The 16,967-nt window shown below is 35.0% G+C and overlaps 2 protein-coding genes across 2 annotated transcripts; one reads left to right on the forward strand and one right to left on the reverse strand.

The window, feature by feature from the left end:
- Nucleotides 1-8,023: 8,023 nt before the first annotated feature.
- Nucleotides 8,024-9,028, reverse strand: LOC115966311. Its single transcript, XM_031085564.1, has 2 exons — nt 8,324-9,028; nt 8,024-8,164 (listed from the first exon to the last, which is right to left on the reverse strand). The coding sequence occupies exons 1-2, from the start codon at nt 9,026-9,028 to the stop codon at nt 8,024-8,026; spliced, it is 846 nt and encodes a 281-aa protein (XP_030941424.1).
- Nucleotides 9,029-12,778: 3,750 nt separating this feature from the next.
- Nucleotides 12,779-13,614, forward strand: LOC115968860 (transmembrane protein 230-like). Its single transcript, XM_031088380.1, has 2 exons — nt 12,779-13,194; nt 13,316-13,614. The coding sequence occupies exons 1-2, from the start codon at nt 13,005-13,007 to the stop codon at nt 13,435-13,437; spliced, it is 312 nt and encodes a 103-aa protein (XP_030944240.1). The 5' UTR covers nt 12,779-13,004; the 3' UTR covers nt 13,438-13,614.
- The last annotated feature ends 3,353 nt before the right edge of the window (nt 13,615-16,967 follow it).

Here is a 16,967-nt window from a genome sequence, read left to right on the forward strand (position 1 = left end):
AAACCTCCCCACAGACGGCGCCAATTGTAGAGCCTTGATTTGTAACAACTCCAAGATAATATTGGACTTGTATGTAAAGAGGCCCACACAATATCATTTGTAGAGAGTGAGTTTGAAAGGTATGACCTTGGGCATAGGTAAGCGGTTTTGTCGTAGTATTTCCAGGAAATAATGCATGGGCGGGTTTGGCTAGACTCCCCCCCCTCTAGGTTTTGCTTCCTTCCTCCTTTATATCAATGTTCCCTTCCCCTTTTTGTGTCCACGTGTTCATATTACCTTTTTTTTCGGGGTACAGGCTTGTCTAGTCCTTCCATACCTAGAGTGGTTGGGGTTTTTGTTTCTGAAAAAGCACAAGGGCATGGTCTTGGGTATGGGCTTGTCAGATGCAGAATCCCTAATTACTGTGTTGGCGACTTTTCTCTTGCCCTTTCCCTGTACCGAGTTTGCCTCTTTTTCCGTGCGTTTTGGGAGGAGCCGAGCATAAGACTGTCCTCGGCCATGTCCTCGTCCCCTGTCTTGGGCTTTCATTAGGTGTCCTTGGAAGACTGCTCTCCTCGGCCTGGGCCTTGGGCCCATATGAGGGATGAACTTGGGCCGCAAATTATCAGGCCCCACATATATATATATATATATATATATATAAAGGGTGTGGTGTGGTGCGGTTAAGCCATTTTGTCGGTGTTTATAGTGTGGTTTGTGCGGTTTGATAAATACCTCCCTAAACATATAAATTTTTTTTTTGGCTTAAATTACAAAACACACCCAATTCAATTCAAATCTTTTAACTTTCACTCTTATTCAATTCAATCCTCCCATTTGTCTTCGTTAGAATTGACGTTCAACTCTGTGCAATATAAAACTACGTCATTTTAAGGGGTCCTTAACAGCTCAATTTTAATTGAAACTAACAAATAACTTAATTGAAGAAAATTGAAAGTTAAATGATTGAATTGAATAAAAGTGAAGTCAAATGACTAAATTAAATTTTAAGTAAAGTTAGAAGGTGCAATTTGTAATTTAACATTTTTTAATGTGTAATTCAAACAACATATAAGATATAACAAATGATATATATATTTATATATATATATATCAATCATTACTGTTGGATATTCATTTACACATGAACCATAATCCATAATCCATCGTAATCTCTAATATTGCATCAATGAGTTCACAAAATAAAAACTATAAAGTAGCATTGCATTTATGACTTGAGTAGTGACACTTTATAGTATTTCCATGACATCCAATATTCAAATTTCTCCTATTGGTCCCATAAAAAAAAAAAAAAAAAAAAAAAAAAAAAAAAAAAAAAAAAACTCCCCTATTGGTATCATTTTGTATCCTTGGCACAATAATCACTCTATAAAAATAAGTGCATATAGGGTGTAGGAGACAAAGGTCAAGATTCAAGTCTCTAAAAGGAAATTTTACACACACATATATACTTAGATTAGGATATAGTATAATTATTTCTCAAAAAAAATCCCCCTTATTGGTTATAACTTGTAATTACTTCAAGGCATAAATTGTAAAGTGGACTGCCCTAATTTATCGTTTTGCTCCATGATCTCTATTTTCTATCCTACCAACAAAAAATAAGGTCAAAGTAATGTTAAGGTTGTCCTAACAATTAAAGTCACTATGGTCGATAAGTTAGAGAAGATGAGGAGCGAAACCAAGCATTAAGAGCTCATATGATATTTTCTTTTTCGTGTGAATCTAATCAGGTAGGTGACCATAGGTTGACTCATTGATCCTTATGGCTAGATTTATTTATTGTTTTACAAATCAGACTGGTCAAAAAATTAGAAAGGAGAGTGGTTCAGGCCCTTTTGGATCTTTAAAAAACATTCTCCCCTCTCTTCTTGTGTGTATATTAAAAATATTCAGTATTCTCAAAAAAAAAAAAAAAAAAAGAGTGGTTCTTGATTCTCTAATTTGATTGATGGTCAAACCAACAACATCATAAAAATTTAATTAATAATTTTAAAATTATAATATAAATAATTTAATAAATAATAAGTTTATGACCTGTAATATTTACTAAATAATGGCCGTAAAACAAATATATCAAAAAAAAAAAAAAAAGCTTACATTTCTTACATTAGGAAAATAAAAATCACAAAACAAACTATTGGACTTTCCTTCAAAAGTTTGTAAAGTTTGTAGGTTTAATCACAATTATCACACAATTATTTCTATTAAGTTTGTATTATATGTCAGGTCCCAGTTAGCTCAATTGGTAAAGTTTATGGTGGTTGTACAAGAAATCTGGGGTTCAATCCCCACCTACATCAAAAACTGATTGGTATCTTGGTCTGATGATAAAGAGCTATCATCAAGAGCGGACGCTATAGATTAAAATTCTCTCAAAAAAAAAAAGTTTGTATTATATGTCCAACATTCAACTTTTCAATAAATAAAATTCTCCATAGACTACAAAGAAAGAACACAAAAAGCCCAAAAAGGCTTAAGCCTTTTGGGTGACCCAAAACCCAAAAGGCTTAAGCTCAAGTAGTAAATGCTCAATTATGTTATATAAACTACTAATTATTTTTATCATTATTCAATGTGGGACTTCCTTCTCAAGTGTGAAAAAGTCAAGTGTAGCATTCCTCTGTTGGGTTACTCAAGTGTTGACTTCCTTCTGTGAGTTTCTTCACGTAATCTTTGTCGATTTTACTTGTTCCCTCTCGAACCTGGTGCACGAGACCTTGACCCTTATTCCCATTTTTCAAAATCGGTATTGTTATGGCAATGGAAAAAAGATTTCCGAAAGATGATTGTGGTTGTGGTGAGTCGGTTCTTGGACACAGATACACTGTGTATAGCTTCTGTGGTCCCGATTCATCCTTAGTTATAGCAACAAAGCGTGTCCGTGTGAAGGTTGATAAGGTTTCAACGCTTGAAGGTTGTTTCTAATTCTCAAGGCCTTTACTGTCGGCATATTTTGCTCTAAGAGTTCCTATCATGGAAGCATCAAACACATACCTCTTTGTTAATATATTCTCCTTTGTGATACCGAAATTAGGAACATATCCGGATAAGTCCTTTATGCAAGCTCCAATACCAATTGCAACGCACTCAAGCACATTGAGTTGGACCCCAGATGTTACATCAGTGAGCATCGAGTTGAAAAGGGACCCAAGTGTTTAATTGAGCTTACACTTCTTACATTCGGAAAATAAAAATCATGTCCAATATTCCACTAATATATTGTTTCAATCGTGGAATTATTTATAAATAAATAAAAAATAATGGCATTATCACAAAATAAACTATTGAACTTTCCTTCAAAAGTTTGTATGTTTAATCACAATTATCACACAATTATTTCTATTGAGTTTGTATTATATGTCCAATATTCAACTTTTGAATAAAAAAAATTCTCCATAGACTACTAATAATTTCATAAATAAAATTTTTTTAGTTATAAATATATTAACTAATATATCTCACTGAAAATTATATTGAAGAAAGTTATAACTATTTTAGTAAGAGACCAAGAAAGAACACAAAAAATATTGCGTGGACATTTACAAAAACATTTTCAATATTGAATTAAGATTTTACTTTCTTTAATTGGAAGATTACTTTAAAATTATCCTTAAATTATTCAACCAAGTAATGGCTTTACTTTCGGTCTTGTATTTGTTTAGAAGTGATTAGGTCTTTGCATCCTTTTGTGTTCTTGAAATGTTCTATAAATTTGAAAGTGTAGAAGTAGAAGTTCTTTGAGTCTATGGGCATGATAGATAGGATTGTGTGAATGGGATTAGATTGGCCTACATGAGATTTCAAAGATTGGCATGTTGGAGTATGAGTGTGTGATGGGTGGGTATGAGTCTACTAGGTAGATTTGGGCTAAATAAGTGATCACAAGAAATTCTCAGATGTGACTCGTGCTCCCTCGAGTTGTAACAAATGGTTTTAGTCTTTAGACCCAAATTGAAAACCTTATGTGGCTCGAGGTTTCTACCATGTAATGTGGGCCCTAATGTGAACATCAAAGATCTGAGTGGAGATAGATACTTTCATCCATTTTGGACACATGTTTGACCTTTAAAGTTTGAGTTGTTTTTATTTAGGTTCTTGAAATTTTAGATTTTTCATTTTAGATTTTAGTTCACTATGTTTGATTCAATTTTCAAAATTTCCCTTCCATCCATCTCCATGAGTGATATGATCATTAAATGCCAATAAAACTTTTTTTTTTTGGTTCTCTCTCTCTCTCTCTCTCTCTCTCTCTCTCTCTCTCTCTCTCTCTCTCAAATTAGTAATAAGAGATCAAAGGAATGATCATTTTGAAAATGTAATCAAACTCAATGGACCAAAAGGAAAATCTCAAACTTAAGGGACTAAAACAAAAACAACCCCAACTTTAAAGGTTAAAATTATAATTTAGTCATAAAATTCTAATTAAATTACATTTTCAATCAAAAAAATTAATTACTTTACAGTTTGCTCTTTTTTATATTTTGTATTCTAAATACTTTTAATTTAATAAATCATCTACTATATAATAAAAGATGAATCTCATAAGTAGTAATTGTACCAAGCCACTATCTTTTGTATGCAACATGTGGCTACACCCTCTTTGTACCAAGTGGCTAGCCTTTATCAAATGTAAATTACATAATTCTTTTATCGTTTGAGATGATTCAAATTAAAGCCTAAATTTTTAATTAAATCATTAACTCTTTAAATCAATTTACATCCTAAATGAGTCTCTATTTTTTTTTTCCTAAATGGGTCTCTATTAACTAAAAGTCTAAAAGTAACAAAATTCACATAAATTCTAACTAAAATCTATCTCATCATAGGAAAAAAAAAAAAAAACCCTCATTCAATGTGAGACTATAAGATTCTTTTCATTGTATGAGAATTAGTTTTAGTCATTTAGTTATTATTACAAAAAATTTACAATAAAATTGCATATTACGTAAGGTCATGTCCAAATTATACTATATATCATATAGTTACTATATAATAAAATTTGTCAAGTGAACCCCTTCTATTTCTACTTGTGTCATTGTGATGCATTATAAAACAATATTGGGCTTTTAAACCCTCTAATATGGGCTAGAAACCGGTCTACATGTTTCCCATGATTTTTTTTTTTTTTTTTTTTTTGGGATAGGAACATCCTTCCCATGATTGTTTTCTTCTCCAGCACGGCAGCACCTGGGCTAATCGCCTAAACCATCATGATCATCATGACAAAGAATAACCATCATGATCTTGGATTATAATTAAAAAAAAAAAGGCAGATTTTTTTTTAGTTAGATTAAAGCATCTTCAACAGCTTCTCCAAATTTTTGTACTGTTTGGAGAATGAACAATGACATTTAGCTTTTACCTACTCACTTTTTTTCAAATACACTTCTAACAGATTTTCTAGCTTTTACCTACTCACTTTTTTTCAAATACACTTCCAACAGATTTTCTATCTCATTCAAATATTATTTTTTCATTCATTATTTATTCTTTTTTTAACAACTACACATTTTCCAACATTTTTTTATACAACACATCATTATTATAATAGAAAAAATGTATTTGAAGAATGAACAGTAACCCATCAGACTTGATAGGCTACTATTCATTAGCCAAAAAAGAATTCATGTCTGCCGAAGCTGTTGGAGCATCTACAGTGCACCTCATTCTCCAAAGTTTAGCTACTAGAGCCGGATGCCCAAACTGTTGGAGATGCTCTTAGAAGTTAGCACACAGGGAGAGAAAAAAAAAATGGAAGATTGGAATTTCAATTTTCATTTATTTTTTCTATGATCACTGTTAAATATTAGCAACGAGATGTGTTATATCATGTTGTGTATGCTAGAGTGGATGCGGAAGAGGAAGCATAGAAGAGGAATACTGAGAACACGAGGGTTACGTGGTTCAGCCTTGACGGCCTACATCCACGGAGGAATCCCTTAAGGGCTACATCTTTATTATATAAGAGTGTAGTACAATAACTTCCTGTGTTACAATGAACCCTAACATGAGTATATATAAGCGACTAAACCCTAGACTACTAGTACAAGTAGGAATGGGCTTGGGCCTATTACATTGGGCTAATATGTCTAATATATATCTCTAACACCCTCCCTCAAACTCAAGGCGGAAACTTGATGAAGACTTGAGGTTGGATAAGCATGAGAAGATCACTTGAAGATGCCTTGTAGAATGCCTTTGAAGAAACCACAATGAAGAATGTGCCAATTGTCCAATTTCGAAGCTTCAAATGAAAAAACGGAGGCCAAAATCGGAATCTACGCGAAAAACTGAGCAAGATAGGCCCTTTCGGAACTTTTGACTTTTGGTCAAAAGTCAACGCAAAAAGTCAAAGTCAACTGGTCCATAGTCAAGTCAACAGTCAAAGTGCTCACGGGTCAGATCCGGGTGGTCCGGGTCGGGTTGGTCCGGGTCGTGGTGTTGACGAGACGACACTGCTGACGTGGCTGATGACGTGTCGCTGACGTGGACTAGGGCTGACGTGGACATGCTTGCGTGGCTGCTGACGTGGAGTGATGACGTCATCCAATGACATCAGATGACAACAGCGGAAGTCTTCGGCGCGTGGCGGGCGCGTGGGTTTTCCGCCGGCGCGTGGAGGAGAAGCCAGAAACTAGGGAGGCGCGTGATGGCGCGTGTTATCTCGGTTGAGGCCCGTAATTTCAAGTTTCGTAGATCGGCGGACGAGGAGGCCGACAGGGCGGCGCGTGCTCCCGGAAGACGATCTAGAAATCAAGAATCTATGGCGGCGCGTGGAAGATTTTTCAGAGGCTACTGCGGCGCGTGGAGGCGCGTGAGAGCTCGTATGATTACCAGATTCTCAGGCCAAGTGGATCGGTGGACGACAAGGCCGGCTTGACGGCGCGTGTGACTGAGATCCGAGCTGGGAGTCGAGAATCTTCGGCGGCGCGTGTGAGAGTTCCAAGAGCCATTGGTCGCGTGTGGTGGCGCGTGCGGCTGCCGTTGGAGGTCGGGTTTCTGGGTTTTGGTCGCGATATGCCATGGAGCACGTATGTCTTGTTGGTTTCATTAGGCGAAGGCTTGATGTGCACAGATCTGATAGGGAGAGACACTGATTGCTTGGGTTTAAGATCTGAACACAGCAGTGAGAGCCATAGCGGCTGCAAGATGCCGTGGAGTCTAGATCCAGCCGACAAGCATATGACTTTTGATGGCAGTGTGCACATAAGAATCTTCTTTGTTTGCTAGAGATATTTGTTTGATGCCAAGAACGAAGTTTGGCTCTGATACCATGTTAAATATTAGCAACGAGATGTGTTATACCATGTTATGTATGCTAGAATGAATGCGGAAGGGGAAGCATAGCAGAGGAACACCGAGAACACGAGGGTTACGTGGTTCAGTCTTGACGGCCTACATCCACGGAGGAATCCCTTAAGAGCTACATCTTTATTATATGAGAGTGTAGTACAATAACTTCCTGTGTTACAATGAACCCTAACATGAGTATATATAGGCGACTAAACCCTAAACTACTAGTACAAGTAGGAATGGGTTTAGGCTTATTACATTGGGCTAATATGTCTAATATATATCTCTAACAATCACGAAGGTCATCTTGGGTTTATATATATATATATATATATATTTTTTTTTTTTAAGTTGACTCTCTCTCCCTCTCTCTGTCTCTCTCTCTTTTTGTCATAATCAGTTACTTACAAGGCGGAACTTCTTATTTATTTATAATTGTTATTACAAGGAGCAACATGCACATTTGGTTCCTAATTATCTTATTTTCGGTCAGCAGACCCAAGGTCCAAAGTCAACACACGCTATCATATCATATGTCATTGGCCATTCCAATAAAACATCTAATAATTCATTCAGGAAATAAATAAATAAAAATGCTGTCGATTCAAAAGAAGCTAATTCAGCCAAAAAAAAAAGAAAAAAAAATGCAAACAGAAGAAACCTAATGATAATAATGCCCGAGGGCGGCTATTACATAAAATAGAGTACAAAAACATTTTAGGCCCAATCAAACATGATATTGCTCAAGCTGAACATCCTTGGCCTTCAAAGGAACATACTCCCCTAGATAAACTTCAAGATGATCCGAAAGGGCTGACTTGTCTATATTTTCATGGTGGTAGGACTTGCAAACGAAATAGAGCACTGTCTGAACCACAAGCCCAAAAAGAAACAAATTGAAAAGCAATAACAAACATAGAACCCCAAAGCCTACCCTAATCACTATGCCCAATGATACGCCATGCACAACTAGATTCTTAAATAAACCTTGTATGATTGTGAGTGAAATAATGAGCTTCAAAAATACCAAAGCAGTCACACCCATCTTTCCCCGTATAAGTGCCTTGCTCTTAATCATGGCCCCAAATCCATAAGTGTCTTCTAACACGGTCACAACGCTAGCCAATTGCCAAACTATGGTCATGTACACAAACCCCACAAAGTAAAAGATCATAAAAACAATTGATATGGGAATAAAAGCCTTGGTTGACCCAAATCCAAGTATCCAAATATTAATAACGAGGATGACAATAGCCAGAATGTGGTAAACGAAGAAGAATAGGTAAGAATACAAAAACGTGGCCATAAGCCTCTTCCAAACCTTTGGGACAACACTCATAACCTTTTTGAAATCGACTTCACGGCCTGTGTAAATACATGCAATGGTGTAAACCACAGCTGAGGTAGAGAGGAGTGAAAGGATGAGGAGGATAGTGAAGTATGCAGCTGTGAAAAGCCAAAAAGTGGTCCATTCTGAAGAGAGAACATTGGAGACTTTGTTGTATGTAGGAGACACAGCTCGGGTATCATCCAAGACAATTTCGTTGTGGACGACCTTTGAGAAAAAAACCTCAGATACTTGCATATGAACCAAGAAGATTACGGACAGAGGAAGGATTAAGACCAAGCTGATTTGGCCTAAGAGTCTCCTCCATGAGTACATGATCTTGCAAGCTTCTTTGTAGATACCAAAGAGACTGAGAAATTGCATCTCTTCTTGTTCCCTATCCATGGTGTGCTAGCTAGAGCTTTCTTCAATGGATTATTTGATTTCTTGTTGGAGGGGATGAATAAACTAGGAGAAAAGATGGAAATGAATTATGAAGAGAAGCGAATGGTATATAATAGTGGAGCAGGGATATAGAGGGTCTATTTGGATAGAACTTATTTTGCTGAAACTGAAAACTGAAAACTAACAACTGAAAACACTGTAGCAAAATAATTTTTAAATGTATAAATAGTGTTGTGGAACCCATTTTTAATGAAAAAGTGACGAAAAAGTGGAATTTGTGGGTCCATGAATAGTACATCCGTGCACTGTTCATGGTTGACTTGGTCAAATAATACGGCTGGAACAAAAAAAAAAAAAAAAAAAGTCAGAAAACGCAAACGCAGCCACTTATGCACTGTTCATGGTTGATTTGGTCAAATAGTGCGGCTGGAACCAAAAAAAAAAAAAAAAAAAGTCAAAAAACACAAACACAACCACTTATAATTCGAATCCAAACTCCCTCAGATAATAGAGAATTAACTTTTTGTGAATTGTGATACCAAAATCTTTGTATAATAGTGAAAAAAGGGAAAAAAATTATTTTAGTTTTATATTTAACAGTCAATTTTTTTAAGGAAAATATATATATATATATATATATGTGTGTGTGTGTGTGTGTATGTGTGTGTGTGTGAGACTGTCAAAGATGTTATATGCTTTTGGAACCAAAAATATTTGACCACGTTAGATAGTTTCAACAATAGAGCTATGGAAAAAATTAACAGCAATTATATCAACTGTAGGGGCAAAGACTAACAATCGGGCACAACCCGACTAGGACTGAACTGAGATGGAGGCCCAATACAATTAATTTGTAGAGATGGGTAACTAAGAGCTAAGGCCAATACTTGATTCCTAAGAAGTAAGAACTATGGTTCGATAATTAAAGAAAGGGAGTTAGCAAGAATGACAACACATGCACATAATTATAGCAAGGAAAGAGAGATTCTTATTTAAGTCCTTTCTCGGGTTGGCCGAGGAGCAATTATTCTTAAGAAATACACATTTCGGTATTATACTGATCTCTTTCTCTCTCTAGCTCTCTATTTCTCTCTTATCACTTTTTTCCGATCCCCATTCAAGGAGGACCTTACTTCATATTTATAGTCGTTGGAATTGCATTGTAGCCTTTCAATTGGAGGATTGTTGATCTTTCTTTGGATATTTGTCCCATCATTGCCTTGTTGGTGGTGGTAGAGTGGTCTTGTAATGCCCTAAAATCATAGGCAATAAAAGTCTATTTAAACTAAATAATCCATAAAAAATATTAAATAAAAGAAACTAGCAACCTTGAATCTGATTACAAAAGTCAGAACTCTAATTCACTAAATACAAAACATCCTCAAAGTAATTCTCCAATACAAAGTTTAATGCCATAAAATAATAATAAAATCCTCAGTTTCACAAAAATAGTTTGTAACTTCTATCTCCCAAGAATCTCTACTCCAGTAATCTACCTAACGTATCTGTAATGGGGAAATAAAGGGAGGGTGAGATAACTCAATAAGTGGAATTCACTAACATTGAGGTGTGGAAACAAACCTTTCAAATAAATAATTCTTTCAACACATTCACAACTTGTAACTCATCAATATTTTGTCATCAACTATTTAATGTAAAAGAGAATAATATCTTTATATTGTGAGCCATCATAATATATATATTGATACCATCACATAAACAATTTCCTAGACTTTTCTCGTGATCAACGTTTACGCCCCGTTGACAGGGTTGTGCTGTCCCCTTTTTGGGACTGGAACCTCCTTTCATCCCATTTCTTAAGGATGGCTCCTTTGGAACCTAAAGGTACACTCCCTTGCTAAGGAGCTTCCTTTTGGATCCTCAATAGTATGCTCCCTTGCTAAGGAGCTATCAAATGTGCACTGTCCCCTTTTGGGACGGTCCCTTGCTAAGGACTAGCTGCAGCATGATTGTCCCTTGCTAAGGACTAAACACCATACTGAGCTTCTAATCACGACTTGCCATAGGTTTTCAAAACATATACAAGATACTCACATAAATAATCCATTCAAGATGCTCACAAAAATAATCCAATCATAATTCTCGAAAATATAAGGATATATCATACATACAAAATTTAAATAAATTTAGGTTGTTCAACAAGTTTTTCATAAAACGAATAATTAATGTGCACATCAAGAAATTATTAAATATCCATTTATATGTATAGAATAACAATATATCTCTTATATATATAATAGTTTAATAACCAACAATGTTTGGAAAAACCCCCAAAATTAGTAAACACCACTTACCTCTTAGTTGCAAAATAAAGGAAATCAACCTCTCTTGAATCACAACAATTCAGTAGAATTAGAACCTAGCAACACCAAAAATAGGTTCATCAATACACAATTTCCCACTTAAAAATCTATTTTCACACTTAAATGGTTTCATCCTAAACAATATTAATTTATCCAAAATCCTCTAATTATTCACTTAACTATCCAATACACTTTCAGCTTGATCAGATTTTTTTTTTTTGGACATAAAAATATTGCTGCCTACTCTGATTTTTCCATTGATATAATCATGGATATTCAAGGCTTCAAAATGACCGAATAAATGAAATTTCATCAATCTACTATTCACATCATTTCTTGTCATGTAGCTATATCCATCACCCTAATCTAATATAATAATAACCATAGGATATCCTTTCCCATAAAATACGGATAAGTGGGGGGTGTTGATTCTCCTACACAGCCGTAGAGAAGACAAGAAACAGCTTACTTGTATGTTGCGGCTGAAAACAAAAAAGGACTTCTTATGTATATACACATGTAATTTAAGAAGAAAAAGGTTAGGGTTTTTAAGGCCCATATATTTACTTATGCCACCTCACTTGGGCTTCATATCCCATAGTATTTATATTATTTTTAATATCTTAGGCCCAAATCCATTTAATTATAGGTCTCCTCTATAATTTATGTATAATAATTTAATTGATATCAAAATTATGGGGTGTTACAGGTATGCAATGGAGGCACTATTTAGGAGTTATTCTACCATTAATATGACAGATTGAGTTGGTGCAGTGCATTGAATGTGGAGATGATAGATGCTTTACCTAGATGTTTCCTCTCGCTTTTATTCATACCTTATAACGATCCTCCTCAGTTTCCAACTTCACAATCCTTTGGGCTTGTTTCTCTACTCCTAAGAACTATTTGCTCCTCGACCTCCTCGGGCAGATTGACCTCCTCAGTGCACTAATCCACCTGTCATTTTGGTTGTCTTGATTGAATCGGGCTTGATTTGATGAATAGTTGGGCCCCAGTATACCTTGAATGGATCCTGTTAATGATTCCCTCTCTTCGGGCTCCTACCCCCCACATTTATCATTTAAGATTTGTTTTTAATAACCCAAATTAAGGGATGTTTTGAAAATTGTTAAGAATTTTTATTGTGCCTCTGACAAAAACTAGAGTTTCAATCCTTCCCCACTCTTTGGACCTCTTTCTCTGGACCCAACTTTCAATTTTCTGTGGGCTGGAAGCCTAGTGGCAGAGTGGGTCACCCAGTATGAGAATACTAGGTGAGGATTGGACTTTGGATTGGACAATCGCACACAAAAGTAAAGAATAAGCCAGAGGTACAGTCCACGCATATACAGATAACATCATTGCATAACGAATATCTCTTACCATTTAACAACCATTAAAAACTTCTCCAAAAAAAAAAAAAACAACCATCAAAAGAACTTTCTTTACTCTTTGAAAAGTCATTGTTTCTACAGTACTTTTCTCAACTTCTTCAACTCCAAGCAAAAAAAACTCAAATCAAAATCAGGAGCCGTGTCAACGTCACCAACCCCACATCACACCACCTTGTTCAATTCAAGCCCAAAATCTCTCCGTGTCTATCTATCTATCTCTCTATCTGAAAAAAGAAGAAGAAGAAGAAGAAAAAAAAAATGGCGTACGTAGACCACGCGTTTTCGATTACAGACGAGGACATGATGGTGGAAACCTCGTACACGATGAACAACAAGGCTCCTATCAAAGAGATCGCCCTCGCCGTGTCTCTCCTTGTCTTCGGCACTCTCGGAATCATCATCGGCATCTTCATGGCCATCAACCACATCGGCGGCGACCGTGCCCACGGTACCTTTTTAGCTTTTTCACTCAATACCCACTTTGTGTTTTTCTACTTTGACTAGGTTTTTGTGTTCTGGGTCTGAGATTATTTTGATTTTTCTTTGTTGGGTTTGTTTTTTTTGATTAGGTGTGTTCTTTGCAATATTGGGTTCGATCTTGTTCATTCCGGGGTTTTACTATACAAGGATTGCTTACTATGCTTATAAGGGTTACAAGGGCTTCTCTTTCTCCAACATACCTGCTGTGTAATCCTCCATTAGCTTGCCCAAACTTTCACATGTTCCTGTACATATCTTCTCTGAGTTCTACTCTTTTTACTTTTTAAAGAATTTTATTGAAACTCATGTGAATTAGCTGCTACTAGTTTCGAACAAGAGAGTTTTTATTTTATTATTTTTATGAATATAGTGGAATTGTGTTTTGTCATGGACCAATTAGTGATCTTATGAATCTATGCAATTATATTATGCTTACTTTACATTTTGCATTTGTATCTGTTGCTGTGATTTTATTTTTGGATTAAGTAGTATCTGTTGCTGTGATTTGATCTATTAAATTGAGCACATTTATTGCATGTCATTTTACATTGAGTGATGCTAGATACCACTAATTTTATTGCCTTACAAATGAATGTATTACCAATCACATAAAGGTTATTTGGATATTTATTTATTTTGTAGTTGTTGAAGTGACATCGATCACATTCATTGTCTCGTCAATTTGTGGCAGTAATATTTGATGTAGTTTTATAGCATTTTCCTTGTTGCCCTTTTATGTGTTTACTTGTTGATAAGAAAGGGGTGGGGGGTGTGGATGCCATATTTTAAGTTTGTAGATTTTTTTTTTTCTAGTTTGGTTTAAGCTGCTTTTACTAATAGAATTGGCTTTGAAATCTGTTTTATTTTCAAGCATTTAGTCTGTGATTAAATATCCCAACAGTGTATCCAGTACCAATATGGCTATATTAAATCATGATTATTATGGTATTCCTAATAAATGTCCTGCTTCTTTTTTTTTTTCTGCGGGATTCAGTAGAACCTGCCCCGCACCAAAGTCTGAACTCTTATTAATTTGGTAAATTTAAAGTTATTTATTTCTGGATCTGGGTTTCTTATCCATTGAATTATTAGGAAAAGAAAAAAGTTCATGTTTAGAATACTTGATTGTGTTCTTTTGCTAGTTTTTGATCCGAATGGCAATGGTCTCAAAACAATATTGCCAAAGTTCCTTCACCTAATAAATGTTTATGTATCATGGTGAAAATGGGAAAAGCATGAGGCTTTGAGGTGGCATCTGGCATGTGATGTGCTTAACTACTTTTAGCTTGCTCTAGACTATATAACAACTCTGAATAGTATGTTTTTAATCTAAACAGAGAAAGGGAGGAGTTGGGGGTGGGGGTGGGGGGTTTAATAATGCTTTGTAGTCTCCATTTCATAAAAGAACCGTAGAGTGGGTGTTTGCTTTTCTGCTTTTCTGAGGCATTTTATAGATTTGTGATCATGGTACTTCTTTGATTAGAGGGGAGCAGGATGTGAATGCTTTCTACTGGGTTTGACTCTTTCATTCTTTTTAAAAGGTTGTAGTAATTGGTGAATGCTGTTCCTACTTGTAGTTGTTTGGAATGAGCATTTATGTTGAATCGAGTTTTGAAAGCTTGATTTAATGACAGCTGTGGGAAAATCATGGTTTTTACTAGAGCCTTGGAATGCTTTGTTCTGTGCAGTCATCTTATACCCAGTTTGATGTTGGACACATCTCATGCATAATTAAATGTTGCAGCTGAATTCTGTGGTTATATGCTTTGGATATCCATTTGAAACTTTGTGAGGTTTTAGATGAGATTTGAGAGAAGACCATTAGAATCCTAATAGGGAGGAAGAAGAGAGAGTAGAAGAAGGGCAAAAGGTTTTTGGTGGTTTTTCAACATCATTAAATTTCTTTATTGGTAAAATACACAGCTTAACCTTTTTTTTTGGATTGGTCAGTACACATTCTAAATTTCTCTAGGCAAATGTTTGTCTGTGAAGTTCCCATGTCAAAGCAAGGTTCTCAAGGTATCATTTCTAAGGTCAATTGCAGTGTGTTTGGGGAGATCTATCCTATATTTTGCGTTGAGCTCGTGTCTATGGGCTATATATGCTATAAAACGAAACCTGTGTGAAGCCTAACCTTATTTAAGTAAGCCATTTTATATTATTTTTTTATTTTTTATTTTTTTAAATTTATTTTATATTAAAGAAACAACCATTTTATTAGTTGGATAAGGAATAAGGTTACACGATCTATGCTAGATAAGTATTTTCTCTGTTTTTTTTTTTTTTTTTTTTTTTTTATTAATATTGTTTGCCAATAGCAAATTGAGACCCTTTCATTTTAAAGTTTTATATAGAGTTTTAGAAGCTAACCAAACACAAACACTCCAAGACAGAATCCTAATAAATTGCAGATGCTTGAGTATCTCTCTTAATAAATTCTAAGTAAATTAGGTAATTTTATTATAATTCCTTTTTTTTTTTTTTTTTGAGAACTTATTATAAATTCCTTAATATGACTTTATTGGTACTTATGTGTTAAATGTATATCATATGTTAACTTTTTATTTTTGAATTTTTACCACTGGTTAGCCACCAGTATATAAAAAACTTTAGTAGAATTCTAGTATATTATGTTTTTTAATTAAATTTAATTATTTGTATAAAGGATAATATTGATTTTGTTTTACTGATTTATGTAATTAAAAATTTAAATGGAGAATATTTAAGATATATTACCACGCACCACCCCCACCCCACACCACACCCCCCCCCACCCCCCCCCCCCGCCCCTCCAAGGCTATCTTACCCTCTTGAACAAAAGCCTAGATGAGGAAAGTAGAGACATTTATGGGCCCATATATCTGTAACGATAGATTTGATTCTTCAATGTATATCTAGAGGATCTTCTTTCAATGGATTAATGATGAGTGAGTCCCCTTCAAATCACAAAAAATTGTGTCCTTGAAGCCAAAGCTTGATTAATAGCTAGCCATGCATCTTTTGCTTTTCCCCATAATTCTTTACCACAACCACCATTGTCTTGTCATTGAACACCGTTGCAATGTTCAATTTAACCCAACCAGATTGATTAGTCCCAACAGATTTCTTCAAGGGACTCATGTTAAATGACTTAGAACGGAAGCACTATTATGATATGCGTACCATTTGTTGATCCTATCAGCTGCTTCCATTGGATTAAATTGAGTACTTTCAAAAACAGCTCTATTTCTGCACCACCATAACAAATCGCATGTAATGAGAACATTACGCTCCATTTGATTCAATAAAAAAAAGATAGTTTTCTACATTTTTCAGTATTTGGTGTTACCAGAAAAAAAAAAAAGAAACCTAAACTTTCCTTATTTTAACTAAATATGAGATAGAGTTATTTCCTGATAAAATTTTCTTAAAAACAACAGCTAAATAAAGAAAGTCAAGAGATAGTTTTCCAACTCATTTTAAGGTTACTATAAAACATAAAAAAATAAATAAAAAAATTATTGTTTTTTAGAAAATTCTTTTTGAAAAATGATTCATTTTTTGTTCATCATTAAGGGGAATCCAAAGATTTTATTAGGTAAATGAAATTCTTCGCCCATTCATGAATGGGAAAAAAATTTACATCTCTTAGTGAAGGACCAAGTAATTATTGCAAAAGGGCAATAGAAAAGAACATGCTAGATTGCTTCTTGATGTTGATTACAAAAGAGACATATAGTGTCAAGCAACTGCCCCCGTTTT

This window comes from Quercus lobata, chromosome 11 (assembly GCF_001633185.2).
Source record: "Quercus lobata isolate SW786 chromosome 11, ValleyOak3.0 Primary Assembly, whole genome shotgun sequence".
NCBI lineage: Eukaryota > Viridiplantae > Streptophyta > Magnoliopsida > Fagales > Fagaceae > Quercus > Quercus lobata.